Source organism: Epinephelus moara, chromosome 18 (genome assembly GCF_006386435.1).
Source record: "Epinephelus moara isolate mb chromosome 18, YSFRI_EMoa_1.0, whole genome shotgun sequence".
Taxonomy (NCBI): domain Eukaryota; kingdom Metazoa; phylum Chordata; class Actinopteri; order Perciformes; family Serranidae; genus Epinephelus; species Epinephelus moara.
The window spans coordinates 31,886,196-31,912,247 of record NC_065523.1 but is presented as its reverse complement, the minus strand read 5'-3'; the positions used below and the strand labels follow the sequence as shown (position 1 = coordinate 31,912,247).

Here is a 26,052-nt window from a genome sequence, read left to right as displayed (position 1 = left end):
AGTATGGCGCACACTTCTGGTTCACAATAATTTGAATTATAGCCTAACAGCGCACTGAAACATGTTTCTGAAGACAGTTTATGTGAAAATAGACAATATGGTAACAGAGTATTGGTTCATATTTGAACAGCGCTGCATAGTTTTACCGTTTCATCTCAGTAATTTTAGCCTTTGTTTTTACACGACAGGATGGCATAGACTTCCTGTTTACAAATTTTTGTATTATAACCAAAAAGCGCACTAAAATGTGTTTCTGAAGACTGTTTAGGTGAGAAATAGACAATAGAATATTGGTTTATATTTGATTGGCGCTGCTTAGTTTTACCGTTTGATTGGGGCGAGTTTCTCTCTTGATCCGTCTCTATATCTCTATATCTCTGTATTTTCAGTCTTCGTTTTTACAATACAGGAAATAGTATGGCGCCAATTTCCGGTTCACAATTATTCGTATTAGAGCCTAACAGCGCATTAAAATATGTTTCTGAAGACATTTTAGGCAAGAAATAGGCAATACAGTAACAAAATATGGTTTATATTTGATCAGCACTACTTAGTTGTACCGTTTCATCTCAGAATTGTTAGCCTTTCTTTTTACAATACAGGAAACAGTATGGCGCGCACTTCCGGTTCACAAATTGTCGTGTCATAGCCAAACAGCGCACTTAAATATGTTTCTAAAGATAGTTTAGGCAATTAATAGGTAATACAGTAACAGAATGTTGGTTTATATTTGATCAGCACTGCTTAGTTTTACCGTTTGATTGGGGCGAGTTTCTCTCTTGATCCGTCTCTATACTCTTTGTGTCCGTGTTGGCGGGCATATGAAAATACGGAAGTACAATGTGTGGCTCAAGTAACTAATAATCAAGCAACAGTCCCAGCGCTAGCAAAAATCTGGATTTTAACTGAAAGATGATCAAGAAGATCTAGGTGATGGTAAGATGGATTCATTTACACACTATCCATATTGTTATGATACAAAGGTGGTTGAAAATCGGTACAAGTACCCATGTAACACTCATTTTGATGTAGTTTTAAGCTAGCTTTAGTCTTTATATTCCTGAAATTCAGTTATAGCTTCTGGTTTTGGTGTGCCAACCCAAGACTTTCAGTGTCCCCATCTGGCCACCCCATGAAAACTTTATGAGGGTGCCACTGTGCTGAGGTACAGCAGGCCTACTGGAGCTAATATTTAGTCTGTTTCCACCACTTGCTTGTTTATGGGTTAAACAATGACACAAATCACTGCTGATTTCAATATGTGTTGTGAAGATCTGTTTTCTTGTAATCTCTGGAGAAATCTGGGCAACACACCACACATCTGTGCATCCTCACTGCTGCAGACAGTCACGCAAACGAAGACAGGTCAGCACGCAGGAGATGTCAGCATGGCACAGGCCTGAAGAGACAGTCATGCTAGATGTTTGTTTTTTCATGTTCCCACAAGGCCACATATGTGCACAATTAAAGTTGTCCTGAGGTTGAATCCTTCAAGTCTGCCCCTGAAATGAGCCAAGGCACCGACATTGACCCAGACAGTCAAATTACACCCCATATGATACTGTCAGGACCAGTCCAGAATCTAAATATCTAGTCAGGAAAAGAGACGAGAGGAGCAGGAGAGAAAAATGTCTGAGAGGGCATTTTCATATCAGAGATTAAAGGGAAACTCTGGTATTTTTTCAACCTGGACCCTGTTTCCCCATATTTTTGTGTCTGAGTGACTAATGGGAACAGCATTTTTTAAAATCGGTACAGTATTGAGCAAGAGGGCTGCAGCCGACAGCAAAACAGACCGCAATGCAACCACGCAGGGCATTTGTGCTCCGTTAATTGTGTCCACTAAATGTGCTTGTTTTTGTGATTGTCTGTAGATTGTTCTTGCAAGTGTTTGACAACATTACAGAAAGTACCCTACAGAGATTGACCTTTTCAATAAAGAGTAACATCCTTTGTGTTTAACTAGATACAGCATCACCAAGCCCACCAGACTCCATTTAAATAAACAGTAATTTTATTATTATAAAAAGCACTTCATTCAGAGTTGACAGACGCAAATTAAAACTCACAAAAACAGTCTTGGTTCGTCTCTGCACTGTTACAACAATGGCATACTCTGGTTTGGTTGAAATAAACTCTTAATTCACCCAGTCAGACCTAGAATGTGCTGACTCTAAACACATTTAATTTACATGGAGTCTGGTGGAATTGGTGATGGCGATTTCATGGCTTTTTGTGTTTTAACAAAAAGGATCTTACTAAAGCCCAGTTCAGACCAAAGATTTGCGACGAGATGAGCTGAAACATGCAACTACTTGCAACGCGCTGTTCTGCAATGTTCTAAAAACCTGCCGGTTCACATTAATGCAACTAGATGAGATGGTGTATCATCTCTATGCAACAGCTCTCTGTGCTTCTGCTCTGATTTCCAGCTTTTCAGGCTTGTTTTGTGGCTGAATATAATTTGTAGCTTCTTAGAATATGAATGAGGATAGTGATAATGAGATGATGACTAAAGCTGCATTCGTAGTAGTGATGAAATGGCGAACAACATAAAACGAGCATCAGATCAACCGTATTGATAATCAGTATGCCACAATGATATGTAACCAGTGCCAATTAGTGAGTCAATGAGAATGTGTGTGTGTGTGTGGGGACATAAGCACACACAGTGAGCAGCAGCAAGTAGCGACCCACTGTCTGACACCAGCACACCGTGAGGACGGAAACAGAGGGCTTGGTGGGGACGACGCACCTGCTGCAGCAAGCAAACATGCTGTCTGCGGTCATTTTGACTTGACCAGCGGACTTCACTACAAGCTGATTGGCTGTAGAACCAGTGATATGCTATGTTCTAAAACCAGCCACCGGTGATTTGACCAGCTGAGTTGCAGGTGACATCATCAGCCGACTTGAGTCGAACTCAGACTGGCCAGTTCACACCGCTGCAACTTTTCTCTGCAACGTTCTAAAACCTTTGTCTCGCCACAGATCTTCAGTCTGAGCTGGGCTTTAGTGCTAGGGCGGTATCATGGTATTATGGTATATAAGGGTATCTAAATATCTAGATGTTATCATTTTCAATACTGTCAAAAATACAGACGCTCATCTTTCTATTAACTTCATACTGGAGAGGCTGTATTGATGATGTTTCGCATGTTGTGCACATTGCGCACCACCAGAGGTCAGTCTGGTGCAACAGGCAGCAGAGCTGATTGCAAGTGGAGGAGATAAACGTAGCGGGCGACTACAATCAGCGGTACGTTTCGTGCCTGCAACAGCAGAGGACAGAGAGAGCGCAATCCGAATATACCGTTTCATCAAGGTCTTCTTGAAACGCTCTTAGTCTGGCCCCTCCACTGGGACCACTTTGTCTTGGGGCAGCCATCAGGACAACACAGCTCCCAGGTTCACAGGCACATGCAAACCTCTCCACCACGTTAAGGTGGCGATTCTCGTGCCCAGAACACCATGAGAGGTGTTCGGGGTACGTCCCACTGGTAGGGTGCCCCGGGGCAGACCCAGACAAAGCTGGAGGGACTGCATATCTCGTCTGGCCTGGGAACACCTTGAGGTCCTCCAGGATGAGCTGGAAAGGATTGTGGGGGAGAGGGACGTCTGGGGTGCTTTGCTTGGCCTGCTGCCCCTGCGACCTGGCCCAGATAAGCAGATGAAAATGGATGGATGGAATAATATTCAGCATCAGCATCTTTCCCCAACATCCTGTCTAAATAACCATTAAAAAAATAAAAAAAGTCAGATGTTTTAAAAATGGTGAAAGAAACAAAAACATCCATCTAGAGGCGAGCTGTGTTTTAATTAACATGTTCCACTTGATGAATGAAGCTTTCTGCCACTTTATTGGCAAACCACCCACTTGTTTTTGTTAAAAATATCTTTCCACATTTTAAATTACCCTCCTCCAAGTCTTCAAACACGCTGGCTTTGTTTCTAAATGTTGCTTTCTTTCTGTAGGAAATCACCGCGGTTTGCAATAAAAAAAAGGGCCCTCGGATTTAAATCATGTCACATGATGCGCGGCTGCGGTTTTCTCCGTTTTACTTTGTGTTACATGCCTCTCTCTGCTGTGTGTGCACTTAGTGACCTACATGTACACAGTGAGTGGGTGTGCTGTGAAACTCTGACCTCTCCAGGCTGCCAGCTGGCACTGCATTCCTAACATTTTATCCCTGACAGAAAGTAGTCTGTGATTTGTTTTTGATGTCGCATCATTCTGCATCTCAGTGTTTAAACATTTCATCTTCATGTCTTTAACTACTTTTCTTTCATCCTTGTACAAAAAAAGCTTCTATTTGAAGATGTAGAAGAAGAAACTGCTCATGAGAGCGATTACTCACAAGGACAAGCTGGTTTCTCAGCAGTGGTGAAAATGACCTAAACAAGGTGTGAAATATGTTTCATTGACAAACACATCCAGCAGAGGATATTTGCGGCTGTGAGTCACCCACATTTGTTTTCTCATCACCTGTGCTGTAAAACAAATACTAAGAGCGCAGGTTTTATTTCAATATTGGGGTGGGCACACATGAAACGATAGGTTTGGGGTCCGCCACCAGGAGCAAACTCTTTCCTGCATCCTGGTGATTTTTATGCACCAATTTGTGGCTTTTGTGCATCATTTTTATGCGGTAAATGTCTTTAATTTTGGGGCACATGTTCTAAATATTGCGGGGGATGTCTCCCTTGTGTCCCCCTTCCCCCCATAATCTACACCTATGACAATACCCCCCCTTTTGGAAGCTGATATTCCTCCTCAGTGTTCCTACTTCTGTGTCCATTTACGCAAACAAACACATAAAATGTATTTTTGCATAATGATTTTTATGGAGGTGTGTATCTCTGCATCCCTGTGGGTGTGTGACATATGATCCCCTAACCAATCACATACCACAGTGAGGGCCCCATCTATAAAACCAGAGTGTATTTAAGTTGAAGCTGTTGAACTCTCCGGCCCCACTTGCTGCCTGATTCTGCTGACGCTGAAGAAAGAAGCTGAAAGATGAAGACTTTGGCCGTCCTGGTTCTCTGCTCCCTGGCTGTCATCTGCCTGACCTCAGGTAATATACTGCACGACAGTACATGTCAGAAAAGCTCTTTATTATAGTGTAATATTATATTAATTCAACTGTATGTTGCTCTGCAAACAATTTTAAAGGCTACGACTATTTTTAAATATATAGCCAGCTGATTTGTTTTTTTTACTGGCTTAATTAATCACTTGAGAAACACTTCCTGTTTTGAAAATAATAAAATAAATGATATTATTATTCATATTTTTCCCATCATGTTTGACAGATGCCTCCACTGGTGCCCAGCCTGCTGAAAACCCTGCTCAGGATGGTAAGATCATGATTCAGAAATATTGTTTTTGACTGTATCAGCGATGTTACATGAATATTTAACATATTTGAGTCAGTTTGACTCAAAGAGAAATACTGTGTTTTTATTTTTTATTGTTTATTTGCAAAAGTAAATAGAAACCCATATCAGATTAGAATTTTCCCCACGTCTGATGTGTGTGCTGAGTTTTTTGAGCATTTAAACATCCAAGAATTAAAAACACAAATCCTAAATAATGATGATAATAATTCCTTGCATTACAAAAGGTCCTTGCAGCGCTTTCGGTGCTAAAATACGAGTGCAGGTGAGGTAGAATCCCATACAGGTTTATCTAGGAACGTCACCTTAAAGACAGAAAAATTATATATACTGTAAATCAATAAATAAACACTGTAAATGACAATAATATGATGCGGTTTGTTGTAAGGTTACATGCTACATTTGAATATTGTTTCAGGTGCCCCTTTGTAACTTTGAGCACCTGCCCCATCGAAGGCCTTCGCACGGCCCTGAAAATTTATTTTTTAATTTTTGTACTCTGTTGTCATACACACACACACACACACACACACACACACACACACACACACACACACGTACAAACAGGATTTATACATTAAATGGGAAGATATCAGGGAGAGGGGTCTGCCCAGGGAGAGGGGTCTGCCCATGGACAGGCACCTTGGGTAGTCGGGGGTTTGGTGCCTTGCTCAGGGGTGTCTCAGCAGTGCCCAGGAGGCAACTGATACCGTCCCAACTACCAGTCCACAATCCATATATCGTCTGAGTCGGGACTTGAACCAGCGACCTTTTGGTCCCCAAAGCAAGTCGGACTGAACTTCTGTCGCTCCCTTTTTTTATTTAATTTAAAATTCATTTATTTTATTCGATTTTATTTCATAAGATATACGTCATTTTGTAAGTTGAATCTTCCACACGCATTAGATTTTGGTTGTTTAATGGATATCTTGTGTATTTAAAAAAATGATGATGTTCGATGTGTATGATGTGCAGGTATGTTTGTGGAGAGGGACGCGGCCGCCTCAGTGGTGAGACAGAAGAGAGCTCCTGGAGAGTTGTCCCTGGCCCAGCTGGAGAGGTATTTCACTCCTCTACTTTTACATGTCGTGACAAAACAGGAACGAGACAGAAATCTCTTACAGTATTGTCACACTTTATTAATGCTCAGATCATGGTATATAAATCAAAGGTTAGCTCGAGGAGTGCATCCAAGAGAAGCTGCTCACCTCCTGTAAACATTGTATATCGAGTTTTGGTCGACCTCTCTTCAGCTAAGATCATTTCTTATCTTTGGGTGGCTATGGCTCAGACGGTAGAGGGAGTTGTCCACCGATTAGATCAATGGTTCGATCCTCCAGTTTGCATGTTGAAGAATCCTAGGGCAAGAAACTGGACCCCAAATTAAGTGCGTGTGACAAGTAGTGTAAAAGCGCTTTGAGTAGTCAGAAGCCTAGAAAGGTGCCATACAAGTCCATTTATTTATCTTTCTGATCATTAATAATTCACCAAACTAAGCTGGCTCTCTCAGGGGTACTTCTCAGGAGGTGAAGCTACTTCCCTCGGGTGCAACTGTCTCGTCTTAATTTATGTCACTGCTGAAAACTTGTTGATGCATTTTAACGCAGACTGACTTTCTGTCGCGAACACACTTTCCCAGGAACCAAAGGCTACACGGAGCCGATTGAGAATGATCGAACATTGTAGATGCACTTAAGATGTTAAGCATGTCCTAACAGTGTTGATGGCTGATTATACAGACAGATGACATAAATCTGCACAAACAGCATCTCCTGTGTGTTGCCTCTCTGTAATCGTTCCCCTCTCTGTCTCTCCACTCAGCCTGAGAGAGGTGTGTGAGCTCAACGTGGCTTGTGACGAGATGATGGACACGCAGGGGATCATTGCCGCCTATACCGCCTACTATGGACCAATCCCCTATTAGAGGCCAGACCACAACAACTGATTGTCTTTACAGTGACACCAAAAAAAGTCTGTGGAAACTTTTCCATTATGTCAAAGTTGAATTAAAAAGTGAGATGTGTTGGGAGTGCATCGGGAATTTATTTTTCCCTCCTGCATAGACCGGCAGAATTGTCTCTGTTAACCTGTAGAGTAGAGTGATGAAAGTAAATAAAGATATATAAAACTATGCTGTGTGTGTGACTCTGGATATTTTCTGACTAACAGCTTTGACAAGTTGTGGCCACTAGATTTCACTGTTTAACAGGAATAGACATCCAAAAAGTTTACTAGACAAAAAGAGTGTTCGTTTGTCTTCAGGAAAATCCAAATATGCAGACTTTGCCTCTTTGAGCTTTTTTATTGTCTCATGTACACAAGTATGGGCTCACAAGACACCATAATTCATATAATGCAGATGTTATCTAGAGTGCTTCATAGGGGTGGGTGATATTCCTGATGACATAGCAAATTAGTGAAAAAAAAAATTAATTTTTCATTTAAGAAAATGGAATTGCAACAAAATAAGTGATGTAGTTTTACAGTTTACCTTCAAACATTCAGTAAATATTAAGATGATTTCTCATTTCTTTAGTGTGTGAACAACAGCAGTAACTCAGAGTGAGATTCATGTTCTGTTACAATATTAATAGTTCAACAAAATAAAATCGACCACAAATTACACATTTAAACAGCTCCTAAATACAACAAATATCCCCTGGGATCTATACATATATAAATCAACAGGTGATTTCCTTCTTTTAGTAAAATCCTAAATGATTGAGTTGTTTTTTTTCCACCTGGACTTTTATGCTCTGCCATTTCTCCTCTAATCACGCTGTAACCTGTGACAGGCTGTTATGATACCACAACTATCACACATTCACATATATGGAGTTTTTTCACGTAGGTTTACATTACCAAAGGTTTATGGCAAAATCACTTGACGATACTGACTCCCGTGTGCGCACAGCGAGAGAGGAGAGGTAGAGACGCTGTGCTGCTGCCAGAGGAGCCGCTGAATGAGTTCCCTCTGAGCGGTAAGTCACTAAAAGAGTCTGAGAAGTCCGGGGCTGTTCATAAAACATTCAGGACGCCACAGTTTATTCCACACTACTGCAGCTGCTCCTCTTTTTGGAACCACCGCGGAGTTGGTAATAATTTCACTTTAAGCTATGCTTCAGTATGAGGTCATAGGTCAACAAGTCGAAACATCGCAAGTATCACGATATGAATTTTTCAAATGAAATTAAAAATCATACTGTTATTGGATTGAACGAGATGATATGGCACACCCCTAGTGCTTCATGTGCACAAACAACAAAGAAAACCAACTCAAAAAAACGTAGCAATCAAATCTTCAGACCTTTGTTGTCTACAGCAAAAGTCATAAATCCCTGACAAAAATATTTGTCTCTTTGAATGTTGGTTGGCGACAGTTCAGTCCCAGTGTAGCTGTGGAACTATTTGTGTTGGTGAAGCCAAATAAATTTTTAAATAAACACACAAATCATAACCTGTTTCTGCCTTTCACTACTGAGTAATAAATGGCGCTTGTAGAATTGCTGTATAAAAGCAATATCAGCACAGCTGTGATTGTCTTCGGCACTGTGCCTGCAGCCTCGTGCCTACGACCAAATCACAAGTGTGCTGCTATTCAGTACAACAGCCCTCCCTCTCGTGTGATATTGCTTCATTCTATTATCTCAATTGGCTTGAGAATAGTGCATATAACAGTGTACATGGGAAAGAAAGGTTTCCAGGAGTTTTGGATGACATAACCTCCACTTTCCATATGTGTCCGGCAAGGGTTGGTCTGATTTACCTGAAGTCTGGGTAGTTCTTGCACGCCGTGGCTGTGGTTCAGAAGGGAGAGTGGGTTGTCCACTAATCGGAAGATCGGCGGTTCCATCCCTCCACCTGTACACATGTCGATGGGCAGGATATTGAACCCCAAATTGCTCCTGATGGCTGTTCCATCGGTGTCTGAGTGTGTTTAAAAACTCAGTAGCAGGTGGCACCCTGTATGTGAATGTGCTTGAGTGATTGGAAGACTAGAAAGGCGCTATACACGTGCAGGTCCATTTACCATTTGTATTTTTTGAGCTTTTCTGCCATTCAGATCGGCATTCCTCTCGTAATCCAGCTTTTAGTGTCTTTATGGTGGCCTCAGTGAACCTTTAAGCAGGTCTTCATGTAGAAATGGCTGTTTCATTCAGAAAATATTGCTGATCCTACAAGGGCTATAAAAAAGACGTCTTACTCCATAACCTGCTCACTCGCGCCCCCAAAGCCTGTTTTTGTTACACTATGCTGGAGTAGAGTCACAGAATGAATGTTTAGCTGAGTAAAGCCATACCATAATAACCTGAGCTGCTCTAATTGCAAATCAAGGATCCCCAATAGTGTTGAGTAAATGTGGTCTTCAATATTCTGAATTGAGTATTATGGCAGCAGGAAAACATTTACTCAATTCAGTTCGACTTCTTGAGGGAATAGCAAAGACTCTGGGCTGATGAACAATCTGGCTTTTGATGATGTGTAAATGAAACCATCATAGGTCCGCGTTCCACTTTACATCACACAGATTACATCATCTGAGAGTTTGTGAATGTCCCAACACAAGGAAGTAGAAGAATACCAGTTCTCAGCTGTGTTACTTCTTTGGCGCCTGCATAAAAGTGATGTAATGTACGATTCAGCTGTTTGTGATCCTTTACTTTTGGTTTGGACAGGATCTTTTCAAACCATTTTTCCAAACGTATTTATAAGAATCATATTTTCTCTGACCTAAACACAGCAAAACCCACTGTTTCTGATCAGTTTTAGAGTTGATAAATACATCTTAAATTCAGAGTAAATGCACTTTCTCTAGCTCTCTAGCTGTACTTGTAATCTCACATGAGGGGCTCCATGGCTTCACATATAAACCAGTGGGGGTGTCATTATACAGAGATTTCTAACTTCAGTACAATAACTTGAAAATATTGAAATGCAACACTTTCTATGGTTTTCGATACCATGGAAAAATTGACAATGAGGGCATAAAAGCCTCTGCAGCACATTTTGTGGAGACTCAGGGTTGTTTTTTATTGCCTGACACTGCCTCTTGTGAAGTGTGTGTCTGTTTTGTTGCAGCTATCAGGGCTGCAGCGTCTTGGCCTTGATGTGCACAGCGCTCGAGTATGTTGTCAGACAAGTCTGTCCCTCTATGACAGATGAAACTACTGTGTTGTCCTCTATAACACTCTCAGTATCTTTGACATTCTTTTTGTTTCTCTTCATTCCTGCAAAACCACAGTGACACTGATGCTGGCACCTACTGATGTACTATATGATATGTACTATACTATATCTTCTGTTATCTTGATCTGGGAGGATGTACTGGAGTTCAGGCAGAGGGAGACTAAGTGTATGGGTTTGTCTCAGGCGTTTTTCCACCTGAGCTGATTACAGTTCCCAGACGATACCTAGAATGAGACATGGGAGGTATGCACCACATTGAATAAGAGGAGAGGATGTTGGTAGGGATGAGGTAGGGAGGATGATGGATGAAGGGAAAGGGAGTGTGTGTCGAGAAACCTGAGACAGACAGAGCAGGATGGATTGACCAGGTATAAGTGGGCTTGGCAGGTAATTAGAGGTGTGGTTGTGGCGTGGCTCTGCTCCCAAACCTAAGTTGACAAATTAATTTAATGTGAAGTTGCAACGTATCTGCTACATAATAATGTACAAATGTTCAGTGGTTTGCAGAAACGTACAATGCCAACATTTTACTGATGATTGGGTTGTAGGCTAATTTACATATAATCAGTGCCAATTAGTTGTGGACTTGAGTCACATGACTTGGACTCGTGTCAGACTCCAGTCACAAATTCGATGACTTCAGACTCGACTTGAGAAAATCAAAACACAACTCGACTTGGATTTTAACACCAATGACTCATGACGTCACTTAAACTTGAGCCTTTTGACTTGAAAGTACTTGATACCTTCCCCCAAGCCCAAAGATATAGGTCATGTACCAAATACACATCAAAAATGTAGATTGCAAAACGTACAGGACGAAAATTACAGATGACGACACACAGCTAACACTGAGCAACAAGCTAATGTTTAACTGACGTTAGCTTAACATGCTAAGTAACCTTTTACAGACTTGTTTTCACAAATAAATGCAAAATATAAACAACATTGACAATTTTTGTAAAGTCAATGTTGGCATTACGTTTATGGAAAACCACATGATGAGGTGTTTCGAAACTCAAAAGTTGAGGATTTGGGACTTGACTCGAGACTTTCCTGTCCTGACTTGGGACTTAAGTGCAAAAACTTGGGACTTACAATGACTTGTTCCCACCTCTTATTAATGTGTAGGATCTCGACTATTTGTCAGTTATAATTATGTAATTTGGACAAAATAAAGATTGTTTAGTTGAGATGATTGACACCACCTTAATGTTGATGTTAAAAATTTAGCTAGCCTAGCATGGCTTAGCTTAAAACAAAGACTGGAAACAGCCAGGCTAGCTGTTTCCCCTTGTTTCCAGTCTATGTGCTAAGCTACGCTAACCAGCTGATTGCTGAGAGCAGTGTTCATCTTGTCATTCAACTCTCAGCTAGAAAGTGAATTAGGGTATTTTCCAAAACATGAAATCATTCCTTTAACATTCTTGGCATTGATGCTAGAGATGGTCTTTAGAAACATGCTTCATGGCCCGAGTAATGTTTAATAATATCAGTTATCATATAACTGAGTAGCTAAGCTTTATTTTATCCAGGTGAAAAGGTAATATGTTTAATGTTATGCTAATGAAGTAACTATGATAAACATGTTTGACTGATTTAATTGTAGTTTATTCTCAGGAAGTTCCCCTAACTTAAACCAAATCAAAATGTCCTGTCAATACCTGAACTGACAGCTTTAAATGTATTTCCTCATGAAACCTCTTTCCCCCACCCTTTGGAGTTTCCCTTATATTTTACCATACGTGTTTAATACACACTGCATTACGATTGACCAAGAAGTGTCTCTGATTTGATGACAAAGCCTAAGGGCCATCTGGCTGATTTGCATAGTTAGTACCTGTTTACCGTGGGAGAGACACCACAAGATGTCTGTGGAATGACTAGCACCAGTTGGCAGCAAAGGTTGTTTCTCTTTCACTCCAGTTGCAGCAGAGCTGCCTAACCTGTCTCTCAATAACATGTCAGATTTTGAAACATGAGGTCTTGTTAAGTCAACAGCCTTTTACTTTTTTTTAATATAGTTTAAGAATTTCAGTCTCTTGCAACACTTGTTTCGCAGGTTGCTACTTTGTTCCTCCAATTTTACGTTTCATCCGAATAGTAATTTATATTGACACCGACTGTCACTCGTCATAACTGCTCAAATAGTTTTACATAAGAAATATAAGATTCATATTGAATTAAATTCTATTTTTTGTTTCTTGTTTGAAAAAAATCTGAATTTTGAATTTTATTGTGTCTAGCACTTTGGTTTATGATTAAATACCTGCAAAACTAATGACATTCCCATTGTTGCTAAAGACTTAAGTTCAGTCAGGAACACTTAAGTCAAAGTAAACTTTATTTCCATTTGCAGTATTAAGTTTGGCATTATGACTCTGTTCTGGGGCCTCTCTGCCTTTCCTCTGACCTACGCAGGAAGCCTAAGGCGGAGAGAGAGCACACCTCTCTGCCCTTCCATGTGCAAATGAGGACAGCCTGATGCAGAGACAGCAAACCTCTCTGCCCTTCCATGCACCTACATGGAAAGTCTAAAGCAGGAAGAGCAGCAGCAAAGATCCCCCGGGAAGAGAACAGAGCAGCAGCAATGACAAACAGAAATGACGTTGATAAGTCAGACACAACATGAAAAGGAGGAGCTGGGGTGCAGGCGGGTTACAGAGCAGCTTGCAGAGGAAGCAGCAACAGTAGGCAGGCAAGAGCAATTCAAACAGGGCACCCTGAATGAGATTCACCAATTGGTTGCGTAGAAAGGAATCATGTGATCTAACAGCTGGCTCCCCTCCATCAATCAGCTGATCCATCAGTTGACTGGGATGTTTGAGATCAGCTGATGTAGCTGGGATGTGAGCCGAGCTTGACATCGTGTCCTGCCTGAAATACTGCTATGCTCTATTATTAGCGTTTGAAGAGAGCTCAGATAAAATTCACCTTAAGTTCAGTTTTAAATAGTAAGGTTTTAGTTAAAAATGCATGTGTTTGTGAAGTACTGAGCATACGGATAAATGAGACTTGAATTATACTGCAAGAGCTGCGTGAGAGTTTGTAAACAGATGATTTCATATAGTTTTGTTGTTGTTAAATGTGGACCCCAATCAGTCAATAAATCAATATGTTCACCTTTTTCCATGGAGGCATGTGAGAAAAACAAAGTTTTCTTCATGAATTCAAGATCACACGGCACAACTGATTGATTTACAAATGATCATTTTGTGGGTGAAGTATTATTTTAAGTAAATGCACTAATTGCTTTTCATCTGTTATTTGCTCTGAATTTGCAGAGAAACATTTTACCTTTAAAAACATATATGCTAATTGAATGTAATTCTAAGTGTGCTTCAGCATGCAGCCCCACACCTCTCCGTCTCTTTTATTTCCTGTATAACCTGTTTGTCTTCAGTCTAAACTTGGGAAGTCCCATTGTGCCAACAAGCCTTTATATAACTCAGCCTGCTGTTGACGCCTTGTACATGTGTAAACCGAGGGCTAAGACAGATACTAGGTCACCATGATGGACCTGTTAACTTTTGAGAGGGAGAACCGACAGCGTATCCAGGCTGTGGAGAACTCATTTGGCCCAGGAGGGGGGAGCCTGTCCAAATCGGGTCGGGTTCTCATGGGACAGGGCCATCTGATGAAACAGGGTCGTCGGAAGCCCCAGCCGAAGTCTTTCTTTCTCTTCAACGACATTCTGGTGTACGGCAGCATTATCCTGAATGGCCGCTGGCACAAAAAACAGAAGGTCATTCCTTTAGGTGAGTAATTTACCTGCTTCTGCTGCAGCTCAGCAGAACTCTTGATCCAGTCAGACAGGAAATGTTCAAACTAGCATTTGTTTTCATCGCTCCAATCTATAGTGACCAAGTTTTTGTTAGTGCTTTGGTGTTGCCTTTGCATTGTGTGCAGAAGTTCACGGCAATAGAATGGAGGTAAATGGTATTTATATATTTGTGCTACACAAAGCAACAAAAAAATCATACCACTGAAACTACTACGGAGCAAATAGTTCTTTCTGCTGATAAGCCTGAAGAAACAAGACATTTTTCTGGAAATGCAGGTTACTTTTGACAGTTTGACAGTCATTGTAAAAGTGTATAAACCAGTTTGAACAGATGGGTTCTGAGATGGGATTTGGAGGATGTTATGCTGTCAGACTGTCGGATGTCTGGAGGTAGGAAGTTCCAGAGCCTGGGGGCAGTACAGCTGAAAGCTCTGGCACCCATGGTACTGAGGCGTGAGGTGAGAATGTTCAGGGAACCAGCAGAGGAAGAGCACAGGGAGTGGGAAGGGGTGTACTCCTGAAGAACTTCAGAGAGATAAGTGGGGGCTAGGTTGTGGAGGGCTTTCGAAAGTGAGCAGGTTTTTGTAGCCAGTCTGGTACTGAACAGGGAGCCAGTGTAGTTGGATGAGAATGGGGGTGATGTGGTCGAATGATTTGGTGCAGGTGATGATCCGGGCAGCAGAGTTTTGAATGATCTGAAGCCTGTTAATGGGTTTTGGCCAGAGAGTACTGCATTACAATAGTCAATAGAGGATGTAACAAATGCGTGGACCAAGCATCGGGGCTGGACTGGGACAGTGATGGGTTAAGTCTAGAAATGTTGCGGAGGTGGAAGAAAGCAGTCCAGGTTATGTTTTTTATGTGGGGTTCAAATGAAATAGTGCTGTCCAGAATGACACTGATGCTCATGGTGTGGGTACAGGGAAGTTGTGAAGGATGATAAGTGGGACTTGGGTGTTTTGGATTTTGGATAGGATGTTTTTTGGAGCCAATGGGGCGGCAGTAGCTCAGTCCATAGGGACTTGGGTTGGGAACCGGAGGGTCGCCTGTTCGAGTCCCCGTCCGGACCAAAATATGGAGCGTGAACTGGTGGCTGGAGAGGTGCCAGTTCACCTCCTGGGCACTGCCGAGGTGCCCCTGAGCAAGGCACCGAACCCCCCAATGGCTCAGGCGCCTGAACCAAAGGGCAGCCCCCTCACTCTGAGATCTCTCCACTTTGTGCATGTATAGGTCCTGTTTGTGACCTGTGTGTAATTGACAAGCAAGAGTGAAAACATTGAATTTCCCCTCAGGGGGATTAATAAAGTGAATAAGCTTATAAAACTTATGAGCAGCACCTCAGGTTTGCTGCCGTTAAGCTTCAAAAAGTTCCTGCTCCTCAAAGCAGACGGTGAGAGAAGTGGGAGGAAGGGCAGTGGAGGGTTTAGTGGAGATGTAGAACTGTGTGTCATCTGTGTAGCAGTGGAAATAAACACCATGGTGACAAAGGATTGTGCCCAGGGGAACGAGATAGATGATGAATAAAAGTGGACCCAATACTGACTCCTGGGGGACTCCCAGTCAAACAGCAGAACACCTCCACCTGTGGTTCCTCAGTTGAACAAACTTAATGCTTTGAACATCTCAAAAGGAAAATCCATTCACCTCCATTCAGCTGCAGTGGTTTCAATGGCTGATATCTCAAAACCTCAGGCTATAAAACCAAAGTTATCTTTATCATTGTATAACAAAAGGTGCAAGTCGGAACACGATGAGTTGTTGATTTAACTGCATTTCATTTGTTCGACAATAGGAAAAAGCAAAGCAGAGAATTTGAGAGTAGTAGGCTAATGGACAAGCGTGCTAACAATACCATAGCATCTCTGCACTGTTACCAATATGCCATTGTCAATGTGTTTTCAGAGGGTATCCAGCTGGAGGACGTAGAGGACGGAGATGGAATGAAGAACCAATGGCTCATCCGTACACCCCGCAAGTCCTTCTATGTGTCCGCCCCTTCATTCGAGGAGAAGCGGGCCTGGATAGACCACATTGAAGAATGCCGGTCAAACCTGCTGCAGGCCGGCAGCAGCCAACCCCGCTCCACCTTTGCCGTTGCCTGGATCCCAGACCCAGTGGCCTTCAAATGCATGCGCTGTTTCAACAAGTTCACCGCCACCAAGCGCCGGCACCACTGCCGAAAATGCGGCTTTTTGGTCTGCAACTCGTGCTCCAAGGAGCGAGCGGTGATAGACCATATTCACCCCACCAAGAGGCTGAGGGTCTGCAGTTTCTGTCACACGAGGAATAAGGAAGACGAGATGTCTCGCATGAGGGGAGACAGCATTGGGAAGAACAGCTCAGAGGAGGACATTGAGGCAGCATCCAGTGATGAAGAGGATACAGGGGAGATGAGTCAGACCTACACCTCCAGCAGCTGGCTGGACTCACAGATGGGCACCTGGGGACACGTGGGAACATATGTTTACCCACGACCAATGAATCAGCGACCTCTGTCTCACCACAGCCTTCCAGATGTAGATTATCCTACCATCATGAAAGAGTGACTTGTATCATAATGGAGTATCGGACTTTTGAACGGATTAAAATGACCAGGTAAATATCACAGCAGCAGGTTAGAAGTCAATAATGAAAATCTTTAAAAAGAAAATCACGTAAGAGGACTTTGACAATTTATATGTAAAATAGCATTTGCACTTCATATCTACTATATATATATATATATATATAATATTTTGTTTTTTTGTCTAAAAACAATAAAGCACTGATGAAACAGGTGAAAGATTTGTGTCTGTCGTGATGATTTAAGTATTGTGTGTCATATTGTGTGAACTAATCTAACTTTTCTGTGATGATTCCGATGCATTTTACTTTCTCTATTTAAAATATGTATAATTCACTGTTGGGATTATCATTATGGAGCAGCAATGTGTTGTTAGTTAAATGAATAATTATGACACTTATAAACACATTAAGACATTTTTAAACAATATATAAATGGAACAATAATTATTCAAGAAATAATCAAAACTCAACTCATTATTATAAAATAGCATTTCAGTCTTATTTTCAAAAATAATAGTTTTAGAAGTAGTGCCAATAACATGTCCCCTGCTCCCATTGGCGGAGTATGAGACACAGGAGCAAGACACAGATTGTGTTGTGGTTTGTGTCACTTTGTGGTCGTTATGCATATTTATGTGGTTTAGTGTTCCTTCATGGTCATTCTGTGTCTCCTAGAGGTTGTTTTTTGTCTCTTTGAAGTAACTTGTGACTTTTTGGGTTTTTTTAGTCATTTTGTTGTTATTTTGTCTCTCCTTGTGTTTGTTTGTGTTACTTTATAGTTGCTTTGTGTCTCGTTAAGATCATTTTTTGTCCTCATTGGGTAATTTTGTGTCTCATAGAGATAACTTTGTGTCTCTTTGAGGTAATTTTGTGTCTTTTTGGCCGTTTTTAGTCCTTTTCATAGTTATTTTGTGTCTGCTTGTAGTTTTTTGCTTGTGTTTGTGTCTCTTTGAGGTAATTTTGTGTCTTTTTGGCCGTTTTTAGTCCTTTTCATAGTTATTTTGTGTCTGCTTGTGGTTTTTTGCTTGTGTTTGTGTCTCTTTGTAGTTGTTTTGTGTCTCTTTGAGGTCATTTTATGTCTTTTTGGGTGAATTTTGTGTCTCAGAGATAACTTTGTGTTTCTTTGTGGTAATTTGGAGTCTTTTTTGTCCTTTGTATCTCATAGAGGTAACTTTGTCTCTTTGAGGTAATTTTCTGTCTTTATTAAGTAATTTTGTGTCTTTTAAGGTAATTTGGTGTCTTTATCTGTCCTTTTTAGTCTTTTTGTAGTTGTTTTGTGTTGTCTCTGAGGTAATTTTGTGTCTTTTTTTGTCCTTTGTATCTCATAGAGGTAAGTTTGTGTCTCTTTGAGGTCATTTTGTGTCTCCTAGTGGAAACTTTGTGTTTCTTTTAAGTAATTTGGTGTCTTTTTTCATCCTTTTTAGTCTTTTTGTAGTTGTTTTGTGTCTCTTTGAGGTAATTTTGTGTCTTTTTGGGGGAATTTTGTGTCTCATAGAGATAACTTTGTGTTTCTTTGAGGTTATTTGGTGTCTTTTTGTCCTTTGTATCTCATAGAGGTAAGTTTGTGTCTCTTTGAGGTCATTTTGTGTCTCCTAGTGGAAACTTTGTGTTTCTTTTAAGTAATTCTTTTTTCGTCCTTTTTAGTCTTTTTGTAGTTGTTTTGTGTCTTTTTGAGGTCATTTGGTGTCTTTTTTGTCCTTTGTATCTCATAGAGGGGGGGGGGGGTCGTCTTTTTGTAGTTATTTTGTGTCTCCTTGTGGGGAGTTTTGTGTGTATTACTCTTAGTAGTTTTCTGTGTTTCTTGGCATCTCTTTGTGGTCATTTTGCATCCCTTCCTGGTTAGTACATGTTAATTTGAGTGACATATTCCAAGTGAAGGCCAGGGGGCCCTTGACACTTTGGGCCCCTGGGCCTCCGCCCGTTAGGCTCGTTCAGTAATCCATCTATGCTAACAAGCTCAACAACTAAAACCATAGTTAGCCAGTTAGCTCCTGCTAACTAGATCAACAACACAAACATGGACACTATCATCTTTGGTTTCTCAAGCTAACAGGAGCTAGCCAGCAGCACTAACACGGACTCTACACTCTGATGCTTATTGAGCCTGATAAGTTCACAAGCTGGCATAGCAAGCTAGGACGCATGAGCAGCATTTTTAAGCTCAAGTTTGGTTACTGTGTCTGCGTTTATTTATAGCAGCAGCCTCTCCTTGGTCAAGTCAGAACAATGTTGGCATGTTGCCGCTCTGGCTAACAGAAGCTATCTGGATAAATCAGTAGCAGTAACGTGACATAATAAAATATGAAATAAAAAATATGATGCAACGTTTTGAAACAAAACTTCGCATGAATCTATTGCACATCTGTCCGTCCTGGAAGAGGGATCCCTCCTCAGTTGCTCTTCCTGAGGTTTCTACCGTTTTTTTCCCCGTTAAAGGATGTTTTTTTTTTTCGGGGAGTTTTTCCTTATCCGCTGTGAGGGTCCTAAGGACAGAGGGATGTCGTATGCTGTAAAGCCCTGTGAGGCAAATTGTGATTTGTGATATTGGGCTTTATAAATACAATTGATTGAAATGTGTTTTTTGGAAAAATGCCATATGAAATAAAAAGAGACTTTTAAAATTAAATGTCTACAATGAACTAAAATGTATTCATCCAGTTATTATAAATCAAGTAGGCTAATGATAAAATAGCTTTTCATGATAATGAGTTAAGTTTTAATGATTTCTTAAATTATCTTACAAGTTGTTCTTTCATTTTTATGTTTTTTATTTCATGATGTCATTTTTATTAATATTTTTTAATAGCATATATAAACATCTGGGGTTCCATACATTGTTTTGTATACATGAGGCTGAAATTACACATCACTTCATGATTACAAGTGTAGCTGCTGTTAGCACATGTTCCGTGATTGTCCAAAATTTTATTTCATGAGGTTTATAATAAGAGCAGTGACATTTTACTGTGAAGGGATGACAGTAATATGACCAAATGGAGATTTTGGAATAACTGGTGATTTCCTTCCTAAGATTTACTTACATGTTAATTTAGTTGTATAGAATTAATCGACTCTTTCTGCTTTGGGTTTAAAAGTCTCCTCTCGGACATTGACCTGTGGTTTGCATTTCCAACAACAGTGCTGCAGAAAGTTTGGCTTTTTCTGTGGTTTATTTCCTCGTGTTATAGGCCTGTATATACAGCAGACATGTTAATGTTTGGGATTAACATTCACAGATATGTGAGGCATTTATGTGGCAAACCTTGAAGGGAGAGAGTGTGTTTTTGTGAGGTCCGAGAGAAGTTCAGGTACTTTCTGTTGGGAGTGGATTTGTCATTGAATATGTCGACTTAACAAGCTGTGATTGCATCTTCCTTGATCTGAGGTCAGTGGCACCATAGCATTGAATGTTGTGTCAAACCTGTTTGACTTCTTCTCGCACGGAACAAGGAAGTGATGCCTATTTTCCTGCAAAAGATACTTCTGACTACAGAGTGCATTCATCAGATTGTTTATATGGTTTGTTATTAATCACAGTGTACTGGTTAAAGCTACAGTGTGGACTCGTATTTGGTTTCTTTAATAAAGTTTGCTAACTATCCGTGGTGTGTTTGGACGACTGGAGCTCTGTGATTTATGCTGCAAAAAGGCAGATGTTGTTTTTGGAGTGCTTGGTCATGACTTACTTTTGTATTTATAAAGTAACTACTGCTCACACTCAGGTGTTTCAGACACTGTGAAGGCCTCTCTCAGCCACGGGTGGATTATAAGACAGTAGGTCCCTGGGCACGGATATGCAAAGGGCACCACCATCTTTCCTACAAAGGAGCACGACACACAGACTCAGAGGTGATTTGGGCTCGTTCTTTGTTGTTTTGAGTTTTGTTGTAGTCGTTATGCATCTTTTTGTGTCTCCTTGTGGTAGTCTTCCATCTCTTTCTAGTAATTTTGTTTTTTCTTAAGGCTCATTTATTCCCCCTTTACGAACGAAAACAGATACGTCTGTTTCAAACATTGTAAACGTCACTGCCCTCATACTTAAATGCGTCCTTTATGATGGCATAGATACAGCCAAGACATGCCACAAAAGGGCAGAGTCAAAAGTTTAACATAACAACAAACGAGGCAGCGGTGGAGGACATTGTAATACTGAACCTTTAAACGGAGGCAGCGTTGTAGACATCCTGACATGTGGACAGAGAATGCTTTAAACTTCATAGTACTATATATTATTACATATATTATGGTTGGATTGTGCTTGAACTACACTACACTGTCTCCACAATCTCCGGTGGCACTGTTCTGTTTCGTCCGTATCCGTAAGCTTTCAGAAAAGGTGGACAAATACAAGCAAAATGAACGCAGAGTGCAGACTGAAGGCTCCACCTGTCTCTGTCTCCATATCCTTATCCATTGATGATCGTAAATGAGTCCTTAAAGGTCATTGTGTGTCTCTTTTCAGTTACCTTGCATCTTTTTGTGTCACTTTGTCGTCATTTTGAATCGCTTCCTGATTTGAGTAATATTTTGCAGGTGAAGGCGGAAGTGATCGCTTCCTGTATGAATGTAGAGCCAAACCACAATGTTTTTTTCTACACCTAACCACGTTCTTGTGTTGCATGGCATGACTTCATCCACCGTCCTGGAACGTCAACAACAAACACAGGAAGATACCTAGCGTGTAATATGAAGGCATGGATGGCAATGACTGAGCAACGATATGTGACAAGTTGGGATGAGAACAGTAACAGTAGAGAAGTAATGGTAAAATAAAAAATCAGTCCTTTCCCTTTATTTCTCAGAATTGGTAGTTGTTTCCAGAGTTAATACCACTAACAACAGCAGGGTACGAGGAAGTAAAAGCAGAGGGGGATGAACCTGGGATGCCAGGTCTTGCTGATGAGTCCTCTGGAGGTGTTGTTGGCCTATCATTGAAACACTAGTGAAGGAGGGTATCCACCTGATGACATCAATAAAACTTTTACCCTCCCTAAACCTCCACTTCCTCCCCCAGCATGGCTCCAACTATCACTCACAATTGCAAGTATGTGCAACAACAATCGATTAGTTAAACTCCACCTCAATTAAAGTTAGGGAGGTTTTTCTCCCTTTACTTTCTTCTCTCTTCTCCCCTCTCTTCCTTCATCAAAATGAGGGACCTGGTCAGGTGGGAGAGAGTTCAGTCTCTCCTTGGCTCTGCCCTCCCTATGCTCCTTCTTACTTTTTTATCTACCTATTCCCTTTCCAACTTTTCTATCCGTCTAACCCCCTTGGTCTCCACTCAGACCCTCAGACAGCACAATCACTCCCACTCATTGTCTTAAGTATGTGCATCAACGGATTGTAACATTGACTCCTAAACTGAACTTTGAATCACTGCAAATATGAATGACATTTTAGGAGCCTGGGCCTGTGTCTGGCAGGCCCACTCAATAAGCTTTCCCCGAGTTTATTACTCTCCAACACTGCACATGGTCCCTGCAGGGTTAGTTTGACTGTAAATACAGTGACATCTGGTGGCCAAAAGTTGGCATTGCATTGTAGAGAAGAAATAAGTGCTGGACAGTATGACTGAAAAGTGAGTCATGAGAAAAATGAATTCACTGCTGTCATCTGTCATGTTCAGGGGTGTAAATATGGACAGTGCAAGCAGGGCAAGGGAGGATAAGAAAAAAAAGGGCGCTAGTTTAGGCACTTAACTATATTCAAGATTCAAGAAATTTATTGTCATATGCAAAATAAAAACTCAGTGGTTTACACTGTACAATGAAATCCTTAATTGTCAGCTTCCCTTCACACAAAACAACGATAAAATTAGGATTAAAATTAGATTTTAAGAAATAAATAAATAAACAGAAACAAAGATCTAAATTAAAAGTAAAGTGCACTATGCCTCATGTTGCAAACATTGCAACAAGTCATAATTAGAAACTAGTGTACACGAGGGCCAATCATGATAACGTGCACTGGGGCCCGTTGTAACTACCTTACGCCACTGGTTATGTTTATTCAGTAAAGATCATATCCACCTAATGATCACTTCTAGGAGCCTACAATAAAAGTTGATATCTACTTGAAGGATACACTCAAAAAAATTATTTGTCTATTTTGTCATTTACATATTTCAATTATGTATAAGATTTCCATCTAAGTGAGTCAAGTAATTTTAACATTAACCATTTATTTCATTAACTAAATAAATGAATAAATAGAAATAATAAATGAAAATAAAAAATAAAACCAACATTTATGTAACTATAGCTCAAAGAATTTACCCAAGTTACTTAAATAATTTTTTTAAAATGACTGTTAATAAATGTTTTTAATATATCATCATTATTATTATTATTATTATTATTATTATATAGCCATATCTCCACTGTACTTATTCTTTTCCTCTCCAGGTTTGCATCCAGCACTTGCACTCTGATGACCCTGAACACCCCAGGAAGCTGCGACTGGTGTGGAAGGGAAACGAGCCCCACTGCATTGCCCGCTGCCTCCACTCCTAAGGAGCCTGTAAAATGTAAGAATGCAATCTCATTGCGTCACTCCAGCTTCCACACTATCAGCTGACTAATGTTGTCACTCTGAATTAATCCAACCAGATTTTGCCACAGTCTCCTCAAGACTATTTATATCATTGCTGTCAGTTTTGAAACCGTGCTCCTCTCTGCTGTTGTCATTTCAGGACAAAGGGACGCGACCCTCCTGCAACCCATTTCACCTCCAGTCTTCAGCACATCCACTGCCAAGTCCTGCTCTGCATCCCATCATCATCATCCCCCAGCCATCCCCCTCTTCACCTCCACCACCAGTGTCTAGACATCTTCGGGGGAATATCCCTGAACTACAGTGGCATCTCTACCCTGGACATATGCACACCATGATGAAGTCTAATCGCCAAAGAACTTCATAAAATAGGTCGTACTATAGTATGGAATAAAAATATCAGTACAAAAGCCAAAGTATAGTATGCCACAAAAATTAATTTAAAAAATCACAGCATATCATGCCAAAAAATGTTTTAAAAAAATTATAGTATAGCATGTCATTAAAATTTTACAGGATAGTATGTCATAAGAATGCCATAGCAAAGTATGTCATAAAAAAGAATTCAAAAAATATCATTATACCATGTTATTAAATATTCAAAAAATGTCTTAGTATAGTATAAATACTGAATTAAAAATGTCATAGTATAGTATGCCAAAAATATTTCACTAAAAATGTCATAGTGTAGTATGTCATAAAAGTTTCATAAAAATGTCATAGTATAAAATGGCATACAAATTTCATATAAAATGTCATAGTATAGTATGTAAAAAAAAAAAACATCATTGTTTAGAATGCCATAAAATTTTCATCAAAAAAAGTCATAGTATCATAAGATATTAATAAAAATGTCTTAGTACAGTATGCCATAAAAAATTCTGTCATGGTAAAGTATGATTTTAAAAGTGTCCTAGTATGGTATGTCATAAAAATCAAACTAAAAATGTCATAATATAGTATGTCACAAAAAAATCTTACTAAAATGTCATAGTAAAGTATGTCAAGAAAAATTTCATAAAAAATGTCATCGCATAGTTTGCCATGAAAATTTTTATAAAAAATGTCATGTCATGATCCTGGTTTTTGTTTATATTCTGTTATCCCATGGGCTTTGCTTTGGAGTTTTCTGTTTGTTTTCCTTGTTTCATGTTATTCATTCATGTTTAATCTGCATTCTGTTTTATTTTGTTGATTTTTACCTTATGTGTTTTACCGCCTGTTTTCTATCACACCTTCCCTTCACACCTGTTGTGTCTTAGTCTTGTTTGCACCCTAGTGTTCCCATCCGCACCTTTGTTGTTAGCCAATCCCGATTTTCCTCCTTTTGCCTGTGTGCATCTACTCCAGCTGTGTCTCATTCTTGTGATAAGTTTTCTCTGTATATATACCTGTGTGTTTCCCTTTGATCCTTGTCAGTTCCTATGCGTTCCATCCTATGCTCATCCCTGTGTTTTTGGTATGGTTCCCTTTTCCGTTTCCTCCCTGGTAACTTGTATTCTGTTTGGATTTTTTTACGTGAAGTCATATAATCCCAGTTGGTTCTCAGTTGAGTTTTGGATCTTCTCTCATTGGAACATTGAGTTATCTGATGGTTCTGGATGTTTTGTATCAGCTTTATTAAACCTCACTTTTTGTTAAACCTTAAACCTGCCTCCTGCTCTGGCTTTTGGTCCTTCCTGAACTGATCCCTGGCATGTAATAATATAGATGTCATGAAGTATTTCACTGAAAAAAGTGTCATTGTAAAGTGAGTCATAAAAAATAATAATAAAAAAGTATGTTGATTTTGTCAGGAAAAAAGTCAGTATAGTATGTCTTTTTTTAAGGAAAAAAAGGTCATAGTATAGTATGTCGATTTTTGTAAGGAAAAAAACGGTCATGGTATAGTATGTCGATTTTTAAGGAAAAAAAGGTCATAGTATACTACGTCAATTTTTTCAGACAAAAATTGTCATAGTATAGTATGTCGATGTTTTCAGACAAAAAATGTCCTAGTATAGTATGCTGATTTTTTCACACAAAAAAAGTCATAGTAAAGTATGTCGATTTTTTCAGAGAAAAAGTCATAGTATAGTATGTCTTTTTTTTTTCACAAAAAAATGTCATAGTATGTACGTCAATTTTTTCAGACAAAAATTGTCATAGTATAGTATGTCGATGTTTTCAGACAAAACATGTCCTAGTATAGTATGTCGATTTTTTCAGAGAAAAAGTCATATGTATGTCGGTTTTTTTCAGAAAAAAGTCATAGTATAGTATGTTGATTTTTTCACACAAAAAAGTCATAGTATAGTATGTTGATTTTTTCACAAAAAAAGTCATAGTATAGTGTGTCGATTTTTTCAGATAAAAGTCATAGTATAGTATGTTGATTTTTTCACAAAAAAAGTCATAGTATAGTGTGTCGATTTTTTCAGATAAAAGTCATAGTATAGTATGTTGATTTTTTCAGAAAAAAAGTCATAGTATAGTATGTTGATTTTTTCAGAGTAAAAGTCATAGTATGGTATGTTGATTTTTTTCAGAAAAAAAGTCATAGTATAGTGTGTAGATTTTTTCAG

The 26,052-nt window shown here is 39.8% G+C and overlaps 2 protein-coding genes and 1 long non-coding RNA gene across 3 annotated transcripts; all 3 read left to right on the top strand.

Moving 5' to 3' along the window:
- Window positions 1–804: 804 nt before the first annotated feature.
- On the top strand, window positions 805–23,789 carry LOC126405434 (uncharacterized). The gene is made up of 3 exons (XR_007571574.1): window positions 805–936; window positions 23,341–23,462; window positions 23,628–23,789. It is a non-coding gene; the product is annotated as an uncharacterized LOC126405434 (long non-coding RNA).
- Window positions 4,970–7,490, top strand: bglap (bone gamma-carboxyglutamate (gla) protein). The gene is made up of 4 exons (XM_050069162.1): window positions 4,970–5,078; window positions 5,317–5,361; window positions 6,376–6,460; window positions 7,222–7,490. Exons 1-4 carry the CDS (start codon window positions 5,021–5,023, stop codon window positions 7,322–7,324), a joined length of 291 nt encoding a protein of 96 aa, XP_049925119.1. The 5' UTR covers window positions 4,970–5,020; the 3' UTR covers window positions 7,325–7,490.
- On the top strand, window positions 14,061–17,095 carry LOC126405432 (pleckstrin homology domain-containing family F member 2-like). Its single transcript, XM_050069161.1, has 2 exons — window positions 14,061–14,345; window positions 16,274–17,095. The coding sequence occupies exons 1-2, from the start codon at window positions 14,099–14,101 to the stop codon at window positions 16,915–16,917; spliced, it is 891 nt and encodes a 296-aa protein (XP_049925118.1). The 5' UTR covers window positions 14,061–14,098; the 3' UTR covers window positions 16,918–17,095.
- Window positions 23,790–26,052: the final 2,263 nt, after the last annotated feature.

Excerpts from the sequence above, each read along its gene's own strand:
- bglap (XM_050069162.1), top strand. The coding sequence starts at position 5,021 with ATGAAGACTTTGGCCGTCCTGGTTCTCTGCTCCCTGGCTGTCATCTGC. Across the intron at positions 5,079-5,316 it reads TGTCATCTGCCTGACCTCAG|ATGCCTCCACTGGTGCCCAG; the intron begins GTAATATACTGC and ends CATGTTTGACAG. Across the intron at positions 5,362-6,375 it reads TGAAAACCCTGCTCAGGATG|GTATGTTTGTGGAGAGGGAC; the intron begins GTAAGATCATGA and ends TATGATGTGCAG.
- LOC126405432 (XM_050069161.1), top strand. The coding sequence starts at position 14,099 with ATGATGGACCTGTTAACTTTTGAGAGGGAGAACCGACAGCGTATCCAG. Across the intron at positions 14,346-16,273 it reads ACAGAAGGTCATTCCTTTAG|AGGGTATCCAGCTGGAGGAC; the intron begins GTGAGTAATTTA and ends ATGTGTTTTCAG.